The sequence below is a fragment of the Cheilinus undulatus genome, linkage group 24 (assembly GCF_018320785.1).
Source record: "Cheilinus undulatus linkage group 24, ASM1832078v1, whole genome shotgun sequence".
NCBI classification, from domain to species: Eukaryota; Metazoa; Chordata; class Actinopteri; order Labriformes; family Labridae; genus Cheilinus; species Cheilinus undulatus.
Window position 1 is genome coordinate 6,871,003 of NC_054888.1, and position 19,427 is coordinate 6,890,429.

At 39.1% G+C, this 19,427-nt stretch overlaps 1 protein-coding gene across 1 annotated transcript in view; it reads left to right on the forward strand.

The window, feature by feature from the left end:
• The window catches only part of LOC121506386 (collagen alpha-1(XXVIII) chain-like), a 54,621-nt gene that overhangs the window by 15,567 nt on the left and 19,627 nt on the right, over positions 1–19,427 (forward strand). Inside the window, exons 8-21 of the mRNA XM_041782173.1 lie at positions 213–257; positions 458–502; positions 2,871–2,924; positions 4,078–4,146; positions 4,245–4,313; positions 7,169–7,237; positions 15,062–15,130; positions 15,929–15,997; positions 18,309–18,377; positions 18,473–18,541; positions 18,628–18,699; positions 18,781–18,849; positions 18,945–19,016; positions 19,096–19,164. Coding sequence (XP_041638107.1) covers positions 213–257; positions 458–502; positions 2,871–2,924; positions 4,078–4,146; positions 4,245–4,313; positions 7,169–7,237; positions 15,062–15,130; positions 15,929–15,997; positions 18,309–18,377; positions 18,473–18,541; positions 18,628–18,699; positions 18,781–18,849; positions 18,945–19,016; positions 19,096–19,164 — 909 coding nt within the window. The remainder of the gene's footprint in view (positions 1–212; positions 258–457; positions 503–2,870; positions 2,925–4,077; positions 4,147–4,244; positions 4,314–7,168; positions 7,238–15,061; positions 15,131–15,928; positions 15,998–18,308; positions 18,378–18,472; positions 18,542–18,627; positions 18,700–18,780; positions 18,850–18,944; positions 19,017–19,095; positions 19,165–19,427) is intronic.

The window sequence follows — 19,427 nt, forward strand, 5'->3', positions numbered from 1 at the left end:
TGCAACTTCTCTAGTTACTACACTTTTTTTTCTCTTAGATTTTTAAATACATAAACCAGCTCTCTGCTGGGATATTAGAACTAATTCCATGATAAATTGTTCCATCTTAGATTTGTGATTATACTAAAGCCATGAAATTTCATCATAAGTCTGAAATGATGCATAATGCAGCCTGCTTATGACTGTACTAAACAGTTTATGTTCTCTTACAGGGAGAGAGAGGCGAGTGTGGCACACCAGGAATCAAGGGAGACAGAGTATGTATCGCTTTAGTGTTTTTAAACTTATTTTAGGGTGGTTTTACATCAGGAAGCCAGTCACTGTTTTTAGAAAGAGTGGACTGACTTTTATAAATATATTTTTGCTTCCTTGTATGGCAAATAGATCTAATAGTTTCTTCTTGCTATCACTGAATGTCAATTTAACCAATGTAAATTATTCAACTCCTCTTTTCTAGGGTCCTGAGGGAGAGGTTGGTCCTCGAGGAAATCGTGGAATTCAGGTAAAATTGACCATTCTTTTACAATTAAATACAGCAGGGATTCTCAATGTTGGGGTCAGGACGCCATTTGGGGTTGCAAGAGACTGAGAGGAGGTCTCCAGATGCCTTTAAAAACCAAGCACATTTTTATTTACATTGTTGCTACTTTATACCAATTTTGCCAAATTTTCACCTGTTTTCATCACTTTTTCCCACCAGTTTTGCCTATTTTTAACACATTTTTGCAACTTAAAACCCATTTTGTCCATTTTAAACCATTTTCACCACTTTTTTTCTGCCTGTCTTTGCCACTTCTAAACCAGATCTTGCAACTTTCTGCCTATTGTTGGCTCTGTGTACAAATTACTGCCACTATTAATCCCTTTTACCAATTTATAAGCAACATTTTACATTTTGATACGCCCTTTTTGCCAGTTTCTGACTATTTCTGCCTCAGCTAACCCTTTTTTTGCCAGTTTATATCATTTTTCATCCAATTTCACCAAGTTTTTGCTACTTTAACACCATTGCAGCCACTTTTAAATATGCCCATTTTTGCCACTTTAACTCATTTTTGCTACATTTATCTAATTTCTGGCACTTCTAAACCATTTCTGCTACTTTTAAAATCTAATTTCATCACCTTTCTCACCATTTTTGCCATTAATTAACCCATTTAAGCTATTTCCAATGTTTTTAAATTCTTTTTCTAACAAAAGGATTTACATTTTTAAGAGGGCTACTTACTACACAAATGAATTAAAATGTTTTTCTTTGATTAGAGTGGTTATTTTTCAGGTTATAAAATACCACAGTTCAGATTTACAACGGACCATGATTTTGCTGGACCCCAGTTTGACTGGACCCCAGAAAATCTCCCATTTTTCCCCCTCATGTGCCGCCTTGTCTGCACGTTACTATTCTTGAATGTGCATGGCTGTGTTCAACCACCTTCAGGTTCAGAGGGGGTCTGTGGCACCTTTATTTTGGGGGTTTTGCACCAGCAGAAATTACTACGGGAGTTCAGGTTTGATAAATCCAATGGAGCTACAGGGTTTAGAGCAGTCTTTTAATACTTTTCATTGGTTTAAAATGGGGAAAACCAACATGTGGAGCAAGGATGCTGATTTATATTTTAAAAAAGAAAAAATTCATGAAAAATGGAGATACAAGGTTTCCACTGATGATCAACATTTCACAATAATGATGAAGATGGCATATTTTACTTTGAAAAAGTTAACAGCAAGTGTCTTTAAAAAACATACCGACGGTACCAGGGTTGATAAGTTGCAGGTGGCTAGCAAGCTAGCCACCTGTTACTCTGAAAAAGCTAAAGACAGTAAGCTAACTGCAGATTTGTTAACTAGCTTGTTTGTTACAACTGACCGTTGTCCAAATGGTGAATCTAGTAGTTAAAAGAAAAACATTTAATGCTATTCTGTTAGCCAGCTAACAGTTATTTCCATTGTAAGTTAGCATCGAGCTAACAGACTAACTTCTAACTCTTGTTTGTCCATAGTTAGAGCGGACTGCAGTTTAGTAGCATTAGCTTCAAAGCCTTGACACTGTAGACTTTAGAGGGGGTAGACTTTTTTGTAATCTTACTTTTAACCAAACAAAATAATGTAGAAAGCTTCATGTTAGCAACAGCTTGAGTCACTTCAGGTTAGGACTACTGCGGCAAGCTAGTAAGGTGGATATGCTAACATTTGCTGCTTAGCTAAGGTAGTTACACTATGACTATTTTTGTGGATTGTGGTTAGCTAGCTAATTTGAGAGATTGCTGTATGTCATGTTCAGGGTGTCTAATACTCAAGAAAGTGTACTAACTGCTAATTTGAAACTGACATTTAAGTGTTTTTCCCCACCAGTGTTAGCCTGAACTGCAATTTAGTAGCATTAGCTTCTTAGTCTTGATACAGTGGACTTTATAGCATTAGAGGATGTGGACTTTTTTGTAGTCCTACTTTTGACCAAAAACAAAATAATGTGTTAAGCATGCTAGCATTTGCTGCTTAAGTGATGTTGGTAAACTATGATGACTTTTTGGGTGGACTGTGGTTAGCTAACTGATTTGTTAGCTTACTTTATAAAGCAAAACAAGGTTTTCAAACAAGGTTCAAGTGATCGCGACCCAACAACTTTGTTTTCCCCAGTAGCTGTCTGGTCTGGAACAATGCGTTTCTTTTTTATTAGCCAAGCATCAACAACTGTGACTTTAGCCATCCAGTGGCTGGTTGAGCCTTGTTTCGTGTTTTATTATGTGGAGAGGGTAAGTGTTATAGGGTAATAGTTGTACTGAAGAAATAAATGTCACATTGAAAACTGTTTAACTACTAATTTCCACTACCTGATATATAGCTGACGTTTAAACATTTTTTTGCTTCAGGGTTTACCTGGACCTCCTGGTGATGTCGGTTCTGAAGGTGTCATGGGTAAAAAAGTAAGTATCCCTCACTTTTGACCTGAAATTCTTTGTAACCAAATTACGAAGAAGCAGTAAATCGATGTTTGTCCTCTCTCTGATGTGTCCTTCTTTATATCTAAATGAATTCACTTTGCACCAAAGACTGGCCTTATCCAAAACCAGGGGCACATCTGAAGGATACAGGGCTTTGCTGTTGGGGGAAATGTAAATTTTTTTCCCAGTCTGGTTTGAATTACGCCTCTTTCCATACGTGAATTAAAGGGGGGTCCATGTCAGCGGCTTCATCAGAACCATTGTAATGAATAACGCCTTTACCTGCAGAGTGGCAGATGTGAAAAATGGACACAGAGAGAAGTGGGTCGACTTCTCAGCATACACTCACGAAGTCGACATTTAAAATACGTTTGAATTAAATCAATTCATCACGGACGTAAATAACATCCGAAATGTCAAGTAGCCCTACAATCTGATCACACTGGTCATGTGAAGTGGCTTATTTGTGAGTTATGAACCATCACCAGTGGAACATCTGAAACCCCCCTGAAGTAGCTCATCTGTTATTACCTTGTCAAACTATTTGTCTGTTCCTACTTCTTAACCCCCCACTTCTCATGTTATAGCTGCCAATTCTGCTATAAGCCTTCACTCCCCGCCAAGTGTTCCCTCCTTAATTATTTTGGAAGAATGTTCATGTTGATTGTCTGGCTGTCATCCTATATCACCTGAATGGCAGACTAATGTCTGGCTTTAAACGCTGCCCCAACTTGCCTGAAAGGGCAGGGGAAAGGAGGGGGGAAAGTGCCGGTATGCACCTACTAACATTTCCACGCCCTCTTCACGCCCCTCGAATGCCCTCCTGCTGCACACTACCGCCTTGATTTACAGCTTTGCTGTGAATAATTGCATTCTTTACCAATAAAGTCTTGACTAAAGGAATGGAAGAACCCTGTAGTACAAGCCCAAACCCCCTTTTAAAAACCCTAAATTTTAGGGTAAGCAGAAGCTATGTGTTTAAGTGTGAAGCTGGAGGAATGAACATTTAGCAACTTTAGGTTGAAAGTCTACGTCCAGTCACTCCCAAATGAAGACTTCGCCCAAGGAATCAAAGCTTTTGTCCATGCATCCATGTGTTTCTACCAACATGTCTGTCGCTACCCTTCTTTTATAGGGCGAAAGGGGACTTCCTGGCCCACCTGGAATCCAAGGGGAAACAGGGATCGGTCTTGCGGGACCTAAGGTTAAACCCTATTGTTTTGGAAACATGAAGTCATGCAAGCATCCGTCACTCATTCTGCTTGTGCACTCTCATCACTCTATCTCTCTCTCATATTTCAGGGTGATCCTGGTTTCCAGGGCCAGCCAGGGCCTCCTGGTCCTCCAGGAATTGGCGAGTCAGGACCGCCGGTGGGTAACAAGCAACACAGCTCACACCGAGGCCACAGGTGGTGGCAGTGGGGCGCTAATTGACCATTCACTCAGCCCAAGCTGCCGTCTTTACACCTGTCAAGACTTAGCACGCAGCATAAGCAGATAAAAATAAGAGGGACGCGGCAGATTGAGCATCAAAGTTCAGTCTTATTTCTGAAACAGTGGGTCCTTCATGCCAGGGAGAAGTAAACAAAGACAGCCACTCATTTCTGTTCATTAGCTGCTTATTTTTATTTACTATTAAAAAAAAACCCACAACCAACACTAGCTGTAGTCTACTGTGGTAACTGAGATAAGACCTGCTGCAAAATATAAATTAATACAATGACAATGTACTGAAAAATGCCGCAAATAGAAAGAAGAACACTGCAAAAACTGCACTTTTAAGTAAAAAAACACATATACGTCAAAACAGTTGCAAAAATGTCTTATTTGCAATGTTGCAGTTGTTTTTGGCTTTTGCACCTTTTTGTTTTCACATCACTTTAAGCCTCTCCCTAATGTTATTTGTTTGGGCTTTTGCAGTTTGGTTCCACATTTTAGGCTTTCAGTAGCCAATAAGGTGATAAATTCATAATGCAGGATTATAGGTAGGAGGAAGATGAAAGAATAGTTCCTGGAGCTATCTTTCAATCATACAAGTAGCCAGTCATAAATATGCTACATCATCTACATTGTCTTCAACTCCTACACATGAACTCATCCAGGATTATGACCTCTGTTTGAGTTACATTAGATAGATTTTAACCAGCAACCACAGTTATTTAATGATAAAAACTACAACTCCCATGATTAGATGTTGCTATAGAACAATAGTGAATTTCATCTTGTGTTATTGTTGTGATTAAAAGGCCAATATCAGCAAGATATTAGAGAACCGAGCGTCAAAACCTAGCTGCACTTCTGGTGTTGAAAATGCATTAAATGCAGTTTCACTTGTGTCCACTTGAGGCTGGTCTTTTTGGCTAAACCCAAAATACTAATTCACATTTAATGAGGAAAAATTGGCCAGGTGCTGAAGTTACAAAATTAATTTCTACACCTCCGAAACCTTAGCTAAATAATGGAAAGTGTAGATTGCTACATGTAGGTTCTAGCTTTATATGCATGCTAATATTTCCACAAATTGTATGGCTGTGTCTAAAATCACATATTTCCCCATATTTATACTAAATGTGACAGCATACTGAGTACATAGTACATTCTGAATGAAACAGGGTCACACTGGCCGTGCTAAACCACTAGCAAACAAGTGGTGTAAAAAATCGAAGTGTACATACTATAATATGTTTTGAATGTTGTTTAATCACACTTAAATAAAAATGTAGCTGTATTAATAGCAAATGTTTGGTTATTGTTACTAAATTACTGCTGTCCAACAGTTGCTCTAGCTTTTTACTAGCTTAAGCAACAAAGCTTGAAACAGAAATATGTGAATAATGAAGTCAGGTAACGTGGTGAGCTTTCTAGCTGTTAGCTTAGCATGTAGTTTGTTGTTCTTAGCATACAAATGTAGTGAGTGAATGTTCCTCAGATGTTTCATATGAGACTAACAGTGACTTCCTGTCAAATGGCGAGAGATAGAAATTCTCTCCTACAATGAACCATGTCATTAATGTGGAGAAATACTGAGGCTTTACTTCAACAGTCAACAGGAGCGCCCTGGTCATACTAAACTACTAGCCAGCAAGTGGTGTCTACCACTGTCCAACAGTTTCTCTAGCTTGTTGCTAGCTTAAGCAACCTAGCTTGAAATGGAAATATGTGAACAATAAAGTAATGCGATGTGATGATCACAGGTTTTCTAGTAGGTTAACAAGCCATTAGCTTAGCATGTAGTTTGCTTTATCTGTTTCAGTATTTAACAAAAAATGTAATTAGTAAATGTGTAAACTTCAGAGGTTTCATATAAGAGTTAAAGTGACCTCCTGTCAATTCTCGTCATTTAACAGGAAGTGACTCCTTCATAAAACATGTCATTAATGTGGAAAAATACTGAGGCTTTACTTCAACAGGATACAAGAGTGCACTGGTCATACTAAACTGTTAGTCAACAAGTGGTGTAAAAATCAAAGTATCCATACTACCACTAATGCTGTCTACTATCTAGCTTGTTGCTAGCTTAAGCAACCAAGCTTGAACTGGAAATTTGTAAACGATACGGTCATGTGATGTGGCTCTCATGAGCTTTCGAGTATTGTAACTAGCGGTTAGCTCATCATGCTGTATGCAAACAACAAATGTGGTTGTGTTAACAAACACACGTAGTTGGTAAATGTTCATGCCTCAGATGTTTAATAAGAAAGCTACAGCAACTTCATGTCAAATGGCGAGAAATAGAAATTTTGTCCAACGGTTACTCTAGCTTGTTGCTAGCTGAAGCAAAGAAGTTTGAATTAGAAATGTGTAAACAATAAAGCCATGTGATGTGAAAGTCATGGGCTTTCTAGCATGGTAACTAGCTGTTAGCTTAGCATGCAGTATATGTTTGAGTATTTAACACACAAATGTAGTTAGTAAATTTTATTAAGCTTAAATTTTAAAGTTTACGCCTCAGCCATGCTAATGTTTTAGCTTTATTAGGTGTAGGATGCTCATATGTGTATTTTGTTTCTACATGCTTAACAATAGAGATGATAAAAGACCTCTATACTAAGAGTTACTCTACAGAAAAGCCTTTAGTTTGACACACCTGCTGTGCCTAGCTATGGCTGTTAAGCTATGATTGAATAAGCATTGTTCAAAGAGGGGTTTGGGTGTGCTGCCTCGTATTAAAGAGGTCACTTTTTATGTTTCTCCCGTGGTCATCCGCATTGTTGTTTTCCACTCAGGGGCCTCAAGGGCCACAGGGAGTCCAAGGAGAGAGGGGACCAATAGGAGAAGGTCTGCCCGGACCAAAGGTGAGTTAGTGTTTTTATGTCTTTAGCTCTTGGGGGTTCACAGTTTTCCTTGAAGGCTAATGCACTAAAGGCCGTTAAAAGCATTGAACCCCTGTGACCCCATTACATGCATTCATCTTCAATTCACCTACCTACCCACTGACCTGCACAAAGGAACGTCTGGGCTCCAGATCTCTGGGCGCAGTAACAGAACATTGATGGCGTGTTTTCTTACAAGAGATGGTAACACAACACAGAGGTCTCATAAATGTACATAAAGCAGGGCAGTATGGATTTTTATGACCTCATCATGAGATCCAGAGCAGCAATCGTCCCAGTTTGAGGACACAAGAGCATGAGCGGAGAGAGACAGAGATAGCACGGGAAAAAAGCCAGGACACCTTGAGATGCTGACAGAGAGTGTGAGTCATAGAGAAAGGAAAGAATGAGTCAACTGCTGCGTCGTTCTCTTCAGGTCAGAGGGGCACACGTGGATGTGAAGAAACGCATGTTGTTTCTCTCATATGCTGGAACAGGTGCATACAGGTGGAGAATCCAAAATTATTTCATGCTCTTTGCCTCAGCTGATGCTTGAGCTAATGGGGATCCAAATAAACAGATGGACAATTCCTGTTCTATTTTTACTTAAAGCTCATGACCAGTTTCCTTAAAAATGTCCCAAAAATATATTACTTACATGCTTTAAATTTGAAAAACAACAGGAGAAATTGAGGTGAAGCTGGTGGACTTCCTGTTTGGATTTTTTGTGGTTCCATTAGGCTTTTTTGCAAGTCTAGTAATGATGCATATGCAGGCCAAAAATCATCAGCCTAAGTTGAATGGTCTGTAGGGGTTGATTGTTTGAAGTAATACAGGAGGAGGAAAATAAGTTCAAAAATTGGGGCTAGATTGTGGCTCTGGCCTTTGGTGAAAACTCAAGCTTTTGATAAGTTTAGATGTCCAACTTGTCTAGAATCAGCAAAATAAATCTGGAGTCAATCAGATGAAATCTTTCAGACTAGTTTGTTTAAAAGTGAGTTCTGTAAATTGTCCATAAAAGCCAAAATTTGATCTTTACCCTTCATTATCTCACTTACTGTTGATATTTCTAAAAGACAGTAAATTTGTTTTTGTTTGTCTAGATATGATACATGTGTGTACCACTTTTCATGCAGCTAGCTCAGACGGTGTTGGGGGCCCTCAAAGTAGGACATTTTTGATATGCACTAAAGTATTAAAAAATGTAAATTTTGTCTAGGATGGATGCGTCTGTAAATTTTGGTGAATTTTGGGGCATGTCAAGGCCCCCAACTTAACAGTTTCTTTTTCCAGAATAATAATGCAAAGAAGTGTGATTTAAAAGGGTCAGAGGTCAGTGCTCGGGCCCTTAAAGCATCATAAAGGGCCCTTAGATCGTGGTTTCTTGCAACCACAGCACACTTGGGGAGCAAGAGGGGTATGGTACAATGGTACAAGACGGTCATTGAATGTATGAAATAATGAGGATATTTTACGCATAGCATAGTAGGTAGTACTGCCACTAGGTGGCCACTATGGTAGATAAAGATACTGGTATGCAGATGCAGTCAGGCCAAGGGTTATGAATGATGTGGATTTAACATAAATGCTTTGTAGGATTTGCTCTGCTGCCTTACAATAAGTGGCGTTATAACGAATCTATCTAATCCACATTCAGCTGGGTTGAGGGCCGGATCAGAATAGGGTGCCATGATCAAATGTAGAATACTTCTGCATGAATGTATTCAGGTTTGATGTATGATCATTCCTGTGAAGTTTGGTGATGATTGAAAGAAACACTGAAGAGTTATGTAAAGCTATTGTGCTTGGACCACTGCCAAAAACTCATAAAAATAGCAGAATTTTGGGCTCTGCTAACTGCCTCACCAAATGGAGAAAACTTGTGTTTTTAACAGTTTTGGATCTCCATCGTGTCTAGAATGAGCAGAAAAATTCCTGAGTCAATCAGAAGAAAACACTCGAAGGAGTTTGAAAAAATGTAAAACCTGTCCTTGGGCAAAAATGCAAAAATTTGACCTTTAACTGTTAATAGCTCACTTCCTGTAGATTTTAGAGTATGGTCTCAAGAGACTTTTTTTACTGTCTGGTCATGATACTTATGTGTGCCAATTTTCATGCATATAGCTCTTACTTAGTATCCCAGCTGACATTTGGGGCCCCTGTGGGGCCATTTTGCAATGCACATGTACCAAACCACCAAATACAAAAAAGTTGTATTTGGGTTGAATTTTTTGGCAATTTTTGGTGAGTTTTGAGCATGATGAACACCTCAAACAAGTTTTTTATCCTCAGTTTATACAGCTAACTATAAAAGATTAGAAATGTATTTTAGAAATGTATTCTCCAGGGCTAAAAAATATAACTTTCCAAATGAAAGTGGTGGTAACTTTCACTCAGCTTTAAAACTAAAACTTCTAAGAAGTTTTTCTGAGTTTTAAGATGCTTCAGATACTAAAAAATCGAATCCCCTCCAGGTATTTTACATCAGAACCATCTTGAACCGCCATCAGAGTTGCTTTAATCACTTTGAATTTAGTTAATTAAATGAGATCATTTTTAAGCGTGTGCCCCTGAGCCATATTAGCTCTAAATGTGTGAACAGTTTTCCAGATCAACCTGAAGAACATTACAATAGGAATTGCCAAACTTAAAATGAATAAAGTAGATGTGCTGCTCTGTGAGGTTTGAGCTTTCATTTAAATTTTCAGACCTAAAATAATACCAAACCTCCTCATTGTTTGATGGACTGTAACTGCTGAATTAAGTCTTTATGTAATAGTTGATGTAATCACTTTTTGGCCGCCTTACAACTGGAAAAAAATCACATTTTTTTCACTTACTCTCATCCTCCTCTTTCCAATGCAACAGCTGAATTCACCCTGAACAGGAGGAGGTGTATCTCCCGACATTAAACACTGGCCTCAGGGTGCTCCTTTGCACAAATTGGCCATGGACTCGCAGATGGCGTTCCTGCTCTAAAGAATCGTTCTTCACGCAGCGTGTCTCGACAAGCTCCAGATTCACAGCAGCTCAGGAGCTATATTACCTTCTTTCCACATCATTAGCACCTCAGCCTGTGTGCCAGAATGAGAGATCACGGAGTAAGGACCACAAATCTAAACTTTCTCGAGCTGACGTGCAAATACAAAATCAGTATGCCTGTCCATACGCCTCTGTGTTTGCAACTGTATTTCTGTTGACCTTTAATGACCTTGGAAAACAGGAATTTTCTCAAGGGAAATAAGACTTTTGGAGTCTCATTCCAAGTAGATACTCCTCCATACTTTCATTTTACATACTGTCACCTTGGATTACCAGTCTTATCTGTCACTGTGCACATTCCTGCCTTTTCTCATAGGTATCCTCCAAATTTTGTCCCATGTGTTTATTCCAAATAACTCAAATTGCTTAACCACGTGTAAAGCACTACTATTCTTTAAAAATGAAACTATTCCTCAGGCCTTTATCCATCCAATTATTCCCATTCAGCAGCCAACAAACTGCACATTTAGACAACTTAGTCCAAACATTTCTCCTACAAATGAAACCTGAATTCATTCAAAATCAAGCATGCTATTGTTAATTCAGTCATGGAGCTTTACTGTGGAATCCTTTCCTCATCTGGTTGGGCTGTAAGCCTGTGGTGGTTTAAGTTAGCTTCTCACTACTAATCTTAAAAAGTGTGAAAATTGGTCAGTTTGACCAAGACATAAGCTTGCTAGTTTGTAACTTAACCTCATGAGAGCTGAGCCTTTGTTCTGAGAGCATTTTAGTTTCATGTTTGGGACAAGTAGATTCTGATACATTAAACCATCAGCCTTGTCTTCGACAGGGAATTTCTTGGAAATTTTCCTTTCCAAAAATAAAAAAAAGCCCTAAAATTAAAAAGAAATTACCTAAAATTTCAGTGAAAATCCCTAAATATATTTTTGAAGAATCCCAGAAAAAGTACCCCAGAATTTCTTTAAATTGTTCGTAAAACTGTTATGAATGTCCAAAAAAATTCCATACAATTTCCGGAGAGATATCAAGCAAATTCCCTAGATATTAAAGCAAATTCTACCTAAAAAAATCTTTGCAAATTCAAAAAAAAAGTAACAGTACTTTCCCTCAGATTCTTGTGAAAAAGAACAAACAAATGCCCAAAAACTTCCATTAAAAGTTCTAAAAATTTTAAGGAAAACCACACCCCTAAAATTCCCCCAAAAAATTACAAATAAATGTCCACACAGCTTCCAGTGAAACTGTCCAAAATATACAAACATTTCCCCTTATTTCCATGAAAATGCTGGTTTATTTCCAGGCAAATTCCTGAAAATATCTGAACAGCAAATTTCCTAACATTTCAAGCTAATTACTTAAATGTCAATGTTCATTTTGGACAATTATCTTAAAAAGTTTAATAGCAGAAATTAAAACTATCTTTTAGGAAGGCCTAAATGTAATGCCTTCTTATGTGTGAGCAGGGTCTCAGGAGGTTAATCCTGTATTCTTTTAGGAATGGCACTTGAATCAGAATGAAATGAAGGTCTAAAATCAACCTAACAGTTTTTTTTAATTGCATTAATTGTGTTCAATTTTGTTGTACAATATAGTCAAGCAAAAGTATATTACTCTTAGCTTTAGACAAAAAAGTATAAAGTAAATGCAAAATAAAGAACAGTTTATTGTGAAACCTCAGCTGGGTTGCAAAGGAGACCAGAAATCATTGGACTTCAATAAGTCATTTTGTACATGCACTCCTCCATATTTTTAAGGGTCCTCTCCGTAGCCCCCCTGCTGACCTCCAAGCCTAACCAGGCCTGAACATATCAAGTTGTAGTTTGATTAACAGTTGACAAGGCACAGTACAGAGTCATGAAAACATGACAATAATATGTTTGTAGTCACATGGTTTTGAATGTCTGTTGGGGGTCAGGAAGTGGGGGACAACCATTTGGGTTGAATGGGAAAGTTTACAGCTCGAAACTGATCTGTATGTAAAGTATTAAATCGCAGATTAACCGATTTATCTTGCATGGTGGTGATCAATATCTAAATGTACTCTGTCCTGCAGACCTTCTAGTGTCTAGCCACATTGAAGAGCTGTTTAGTAGAACAGGCTCATTCTTGAATCGCACATCATTACCAAGATTCTTAACCCCACAAGATTCAGTTAGTTGATAGAATATCACTGTTTCAATTAAGAGCACATTTGTGACAAAATGAAGATTTTTTTAATGTTAAAATGGCTCAACTGGACTCTTAGTTCAGTACAAGACTCCTTTAGAGTCTCCCTTCATCTGGCTAGATGGAGATCTGCAGGACTGACTAATTTTGACTTTGATCGCCTCCATGCCAGGTAAATTGGTTAAACTGCGTAAAAGATCACTTTTTTGTAAAGTATAGGGATCATATTCAGTGTATGTAGAAATTTCCTGATGATAATTGCAGCATTGAGGTCCATTTAGAACTGTAAAGTAATACCTTTCCTTCATTCCCGTCCATTTCCAACAGCTGTCTCCCACTTCCTGACCCCTAACGAACATTCAGGATCACATGATTGTAAACAACCTTTATTTCTAAGAAGAGGAAATTGAAGCTGTCTTCTTCCTGTTAGTCAGTGCAGCACTTGTTTAAATAAGTTTAAAAATCAAGACAACTAAGTACATTTCTTTTATTTCATCTAAGCCCAAATTAAGGAACTGGTACGAACTACATCACAATGTTAATATGGACTTAATAGCCTTAATAGTTTAGCATTGCAGAAGCTGTCTCTTTAAATTCAGCGTACCACATTAAAAGAAACTGAGCATCGTCTGTCCTTCTGTGTGTCACGGTGAGGGTCGATTTGTGTAAAACTTCTACTGAACCATCTGAAAAGCAGCTCAGCAGGTTTATAAACATCATGTTACCTGAAACAGTTATCCAAGCTCATTTTAACAGTTTAAACCTGGAATCCGTAGTAATTTATACATAACGAGCAAGGATGCAACTTCTGGCACAGCATATACCTTCTACCTATCATCCTTTTATTTCTAAGATTCATGGCAACTTCAGCCCTTAGATAGAGCTGCACTTATGAAAAAACAGGTATACTGCTTATAAAAAGTATTCAATAATGGCTTTTTGACAGAAAAAAACCCTCTTCAATGTCATTGTGAGAACAGATTTCTCCAAAGTAATGCCAAATAAATAAAAATATGTAAAGTAATGTAAATGATTGCGTTAATATTCAACTCCTTCAAGTCAGATTTTAGTAGAAGCACCTTTGGCTGCAATCACAGCAGACTGAATAAGATCGTCTTCTTGGATTCTCCCATATTTTGTCGCATTCATTTTACCCTCTACTTTTACAAGCCTTCCAGGGGCTGCCAAGAAGCATCCCCACAGCATGATGCTGCCACCACTATGGCTTACTACAGTAGGAATGGTGTATTTGTGGCGAAACATAGCATCTTGTCTGATCGCCTAAAACAAGGGTGTCAAAATGTGGCCTGCGGACCAATTTTGATTGTCCTCCAGTATTTTTCTATTCATTTGTTTTACCCTCTACCTTTACAAGCCTTCCAGGGGCAGTGATGGTTGGTGTGTCTTGTCTGATTGCCTAAAACAGGGGTGCCAAAACTATGGCTCGGGGGCCAAAAGTGTGGTCCAATTTTGATTGCCCCACAGCAAATTTCTACAAATAAAATAAAATATGGCCAAAATTTGAACATGGAGCTTGACTGTTTTGTTCTTCGTAGTTTCAGCACAAGATGGTGCTTCCATGCTAATTCTGTAAACAAACGTCTCAACAAGACGAAATTATTGATGTTCTTTTGTAACTAAACTGGGGCAACTCTGTACATGATAAAAAAATATTTACACTCAAAATAATAATATCTTGTTTTCAATAAGGGGCTGAGTCAGCGGTAGCTAGGGCCAAACAAGACCCCCTGAAATCTAATTGTCACCCCCCCAAAAAACTGAAAATGTCTGTTTTCCTTATCAGACATTAAAACAAGCATTTAGCATTAGTTCAGGCAGGAGTCAAGCTCTTCCCCAATCAGCTGATCTAATGCAAGTCCTCATCAACTGATGGCCAGCTGATTTCCTCTAAGCACGCTGTTGGCCAGTGGCTCTCATTTAAACTGCTCTTGCCTGGCCACGCTTTGTCACTCAACCCTCCTCCACCCCAGCTCCTCCTTTATTCTGCTGCGCCATTTAGCTTGATTTAATTCAGACTTTTTTAATACAATGTTACACAGGGACGGCTAACTTGAGTATAATCTCATAATCTTGTTTTGTGAAGTTTATTAGTCTTGTCTGCCACATTCCTTCTAACTGATAATCACTGGTAAAGCAGGGGGAGAGGGTTGTGTTTGTTTTGGTCTGAAAATCCACTCTGAAATCCAGATATTAAGCCTTAAATAAATGGAAGTATGATGTTGTAAACATCAAATATCCAAGGGGATGTAGCCAAAAGGAAAACACATTTAGGAATGAAGGGGTCTTTAAACTAAGACTTAAAGCTTGCAGTAGCTTTTAAGGGCGTTGTGTTGTTTTCTGTGGTAACAATCTGCTACTCAGGGTGCCAAAACTGTCTGACTGTAAAATGTCTTTGTCTGGTTGCTGTGTCTTTAAACACTTAGCTCAACATGTAAGTATCACATGGAGAAAAAATTAGAGAAGTCTGTGAAAGTATGGGCCTGTTTTTTCATCAGTGTAACAAAAAGGACATTTTTATGCCTTTTTGTTTTGCAGCATTGCACAGCTACATTGTTGTCATAGTAGCTGCAGTTTCAAGAGGCAAAATGCAACACGTTTTTTTATCCATCTTCCCAGGGAGAGCGAGGGTTGGAAGGGCCACGAGGACCAAGAGGCCAGCCGGGCGCTGGAATCAAAGGAGACAAGGTAACGGCACACACAGAGAGGCAGTAAATAAGACGCCCGGCTGAAATGCCTTCACACAAGCGCGAACATAAAGCCCGAGCCCCGTTGCTAAGAAGGCCACGAGTTGGCAGAGCTACAAGTGAATGCATTCAGCCGGGTGTTATATTGGAGGTCACAGTGTCCAGGTGATGAATCAGGGCTGAAGCCTGGATGGTGTAGGAGGAGATCAGCTTCACAGTTTAACGCTGATGAGTGTGGGAAAGCTCGCTCCACAGACTTACATAAAGGGATTCTTGCTAACTTTTAGTATCAGTTTGCAGATTTCTGCAACCATCTGGCTCTCTTTGAGATGATCAGCTCCTTTTAAATTAGTTTTTAAGTTACATAACTCTCCTTTTGTTGCTGCAATATGATTTTTTTAAAGAAGTTTCCTGCAGAGGACATAAAAAACATCCTTAAGATTTTACATGCATGTGCTGACACTTTAACTGCAGCCTTGTGGTGAAGTTTATCTCGTATAATTGCAGTGTTTTCACACAGTAATGACAACCTGAGGCCTGCAGTGTTTTCTGTACATTAACTGCATGTGTTTGTAATGGCAGTGTTGCATGTGACACATAAAAACACACAGAATCAAACGTTCTTAAGTGATGTGTAAAAAATATTTTACAATACGGTATATGAAGAGAGGACTTGGCAGGGAATCCCTCACAGTTGGGTGCTTTCCACATGCTGTAAATCATGTATTTCACTGTGTAATAACAGCAACATTTACACGTTATTATCGTCATAAAACTCTATTCTTATCTGAATGTGTAGGGGGATTTTGGCCCACCGGGTCTACCAGGGCCCCTTGGCCTCCCAGGAGTTGGCATACAGGGCGAGAAGGTAAGCACTTTGGAGCAATTTCACCCACCGCGGCTTCCACATGTCATAGAATTCTAGGTTATATGTATAGATACAGTAGAAGTGAGTGGTTTGCACTGTTCTAATATACATTACACAAGTAATTCAAAACCCCAATTCCAAAAAAGAAAGAATATGTGTACAAAAACTGATTTTCACTACTATAATAGGTGGTGTGTCTGTCCGTCTGTGTTGGTTTGCATGCCCCATCGTTTCTCCATTTGCCCTTGATTCCTCTCAGAAGGCTTCTTTGGTGTACTGGTTTAAAACTGGTGTCAAAAAAAATCATGAATATGTACATATTTTCACTAAAATCCTAAAATTTGGGGGCTTCCTCTTTGTTGTGAAGTGACTGAAATGTTATTGCATCTTAGTGCCAACAGAGGGCAGCAGAGTAACATGCAAAGTGTGTGTGATAATATGACAGAACTAAGAATGCTGGCGCAGGACTGTGACTTTGGTGATTCGTTGACAACGGTGTTAAGAGCTTGCTTGATCCATGCTGCCATGATCCGAGGCTTCTGTCGCATGACAGACTGACTTTTAAAAAAGTGCTAAAGTTTGCATAAGCAACTGAGACAGCAAACAGAGACATTGTGGATTTACATAGCATGAAAGAATCTGGTAAATGGAACTGAACGGCGGGATCAGGGAAACAAGGTCGGCGAGTCACGACCAAAGCCCCACCTGGATATTTAAAATGCTACAGATGCGGTGGAGAGAACTACCTGAGGATAGGAGAGATAGTGGGTAAGAGGAAGTTTTCAGAAAGGATGGCATGACTCTTTACAGTCTGGATGAGCAGATAGTCATTCCTAGAGGAGAACCAATCAGAAAAGAGTTAAAAGTGAAAACGTAACATTTGATGTAGACACAGGCTGTTGATACACTATGATGTCAAGAAGGACATTTTACACGTTATTCTGAGATAGCCATAAACCCAAACTCATAGCAGGATAAAATATTTTTGATTACTAATTTTTTAATAAACATGAATTCTGAATTTGATGCCTGCAACATGTTAAAAAAAAGTTGGGACAGGAGCCTGTTTACCAGCGCTTGGGGTCTGAAAGTGAAGTACTGAAAGTGGAATTCTTTCCCGTTCTTACTTGATTTACATCTTAAACTGGCCACCGATGCAAGGTTTATGTTTCTCATACTCTGCACTTTTTAATCTTCTTTTGCGTTTTCAGAGCAAGACAGATTGTCTTGTACCCACAGTGTTTCACTGTGAAGCCATGCTGTTGTTACTCATATAGAATGTAACTTGGCATTATCTGGCTGAAATAAACAGGACTGTCCCTGGAAAAACAAATTGTCTGGATGAAAGCATGATCCAAAAACTGTATGTACCGCTCAGTATTGGGGCAAGTTACCCATGCCATGGACACTAATACACCCCCACACAATCATAGATGCTGACTTCTAAACTTTGTGCTCATAACAATCTGGATGGCCCTTTTTTCTTTAGCATCTTTTAGCATTACTCCAAAAACAAAAAGAAATGTGGACTCGTCAGGCCCCAGTACACTTTTCCTGTAGGTCAGTCCACCTCAGATGAGCGTTGACTCAGAGAGGTTAGCGGCATTTCTGGATATTGTTATATGGCTTTCACTTTGCATGGTTAAGTCTCTCTCACATTTGTTAACGCAGTGACGTACTGTCAGTAGTTATCCAAAGTGTTCATGAGCCAACCTTGTGACAGGTGTGAGGGATTTTAAAAATTCAACCTTGGTTGCTGAGATCTCTCCAGATTTTCTTGATGTTTTGATGACATTATCCACTGTACATGTCCTTGCATCTGCACATTTAGGAATGTTTTATATAAACTGTTGGACTATTTGCTAATATAGTCTTTACCTGTGGAATGCCACAGATTTTTTTTTTTTTTTTTAAGTCCACACCTTTCTAAGTCTTTGCTTGCCCCTGTCCCAACCTTTTTGGAACGCATTAGATGCATCAAACTCAGAATGTGTGTAGATTTCCCAAAACCAACAAATTTCAGTTTGAACATATCTTTTTTTGTGCTGTATTTAGTTAAATATAGGTTGGAAATTATTTTTAAAAATCACTGTACTTCATTTTTGTCACATTTTGTGGTGTTGTCTCAACTTTTTTGGAATTGGTGTTTCAAATAATTAAAAGAGGATTAATACAGATCCAGCTTGCCATTAGTATGAAGTCGTTAGATTTGTTTCTGGTAGCCTATCTCTTGTTTTACTGGTGTTTTTTGTCTCTGTTGCTGGTTAGGCAGTACTTGGTTTGTGTTTTTATGGCCTATTTGTCCTTACAGGGTACGGAAGGACCAAGGGGCCCACCAGGGAGCAGAGGCTCACCAGGAGAGGGCTTACCTGGACCAAAGGTTTTTCCAGGAACCCACATTATTGCTGCAACTTACTGTTTGTCAATACTAGTAACCAAGAACTATGAAATTCTCATGTTGTCTTGTGCCAACAGGGGGACCAAGGTTTGCCAGGTGAGGTTGGCTCCCCAGGAGAGAGAGGGGCCGGAGACCCTGGAGCTAAGGTGACTGAAACTGAAAGCACCTTCATTTTTCTTAGAATGCAAAGTTTCCAATCCATATGTTGACCTATCAATGGATGTGTCCTCAGGGTGAGCCAGGATCACCAGGAGTGTCTGGTTTGCCGGGCCTTCCAGGGGAGGATGGGGCCCCGGGACAGAAGGTTCTTTAACTCACCATGCTCTGTTTCTACCCAACTCTTCTTGTATCGTAGATGACCCTAAAATATGTGTTTGTGTCATAGGGCGAGCCAGGAGCTGTCGGTCTCAGGGGACTGGAGGGGGCACCTGGAATTGGCACCCAGGGTGAGAAGGTAAATAAAAACTTTATTGCATTTTCCAGGCTGTACATGATAAACCAAGTCTTTCACATCAGATTTATTAACTGGACTCTTATTCAAACCCTTAGGGTGACCAGGGCCAAAGAGGAATCAGGGGCTTGACTGGTCCTCCTGGGATTGCTGGACCCTCAGGACCAAAGGTGAGGAGCTTTAGCTGATGTTTATTTAATGTTTCTTTTTATAGGACAGTGATTTATGCTTATTTACTTACATCATCAGGGAGAACCTGGGGCTCAAGGCAGGCTAGGCTCACCTGGTCCACCTGGGCGTTTTGTTGCCGGGCCAAAGGTAAGGACTCCAGATCTACTTTTTCATCCTAAAAGAAAACTCTATAGCAGTGCAAAAACTGCAGTTCCTTGACTGTCCACTTGAAGCTGGCTTCAAAAACAATAATTCCCATTAAGCCTCATATAAAAGGCCCATTTATACAGCAGAAATAAACATGTGTTGTAGGAAGAAAACTGTGGTACCAGTAACGCATGTCTTCATCAGAGGGTTTAACATTGTTATACTTTAAAAATGATTCAGGAGTGCATGTACAAATGCCCACT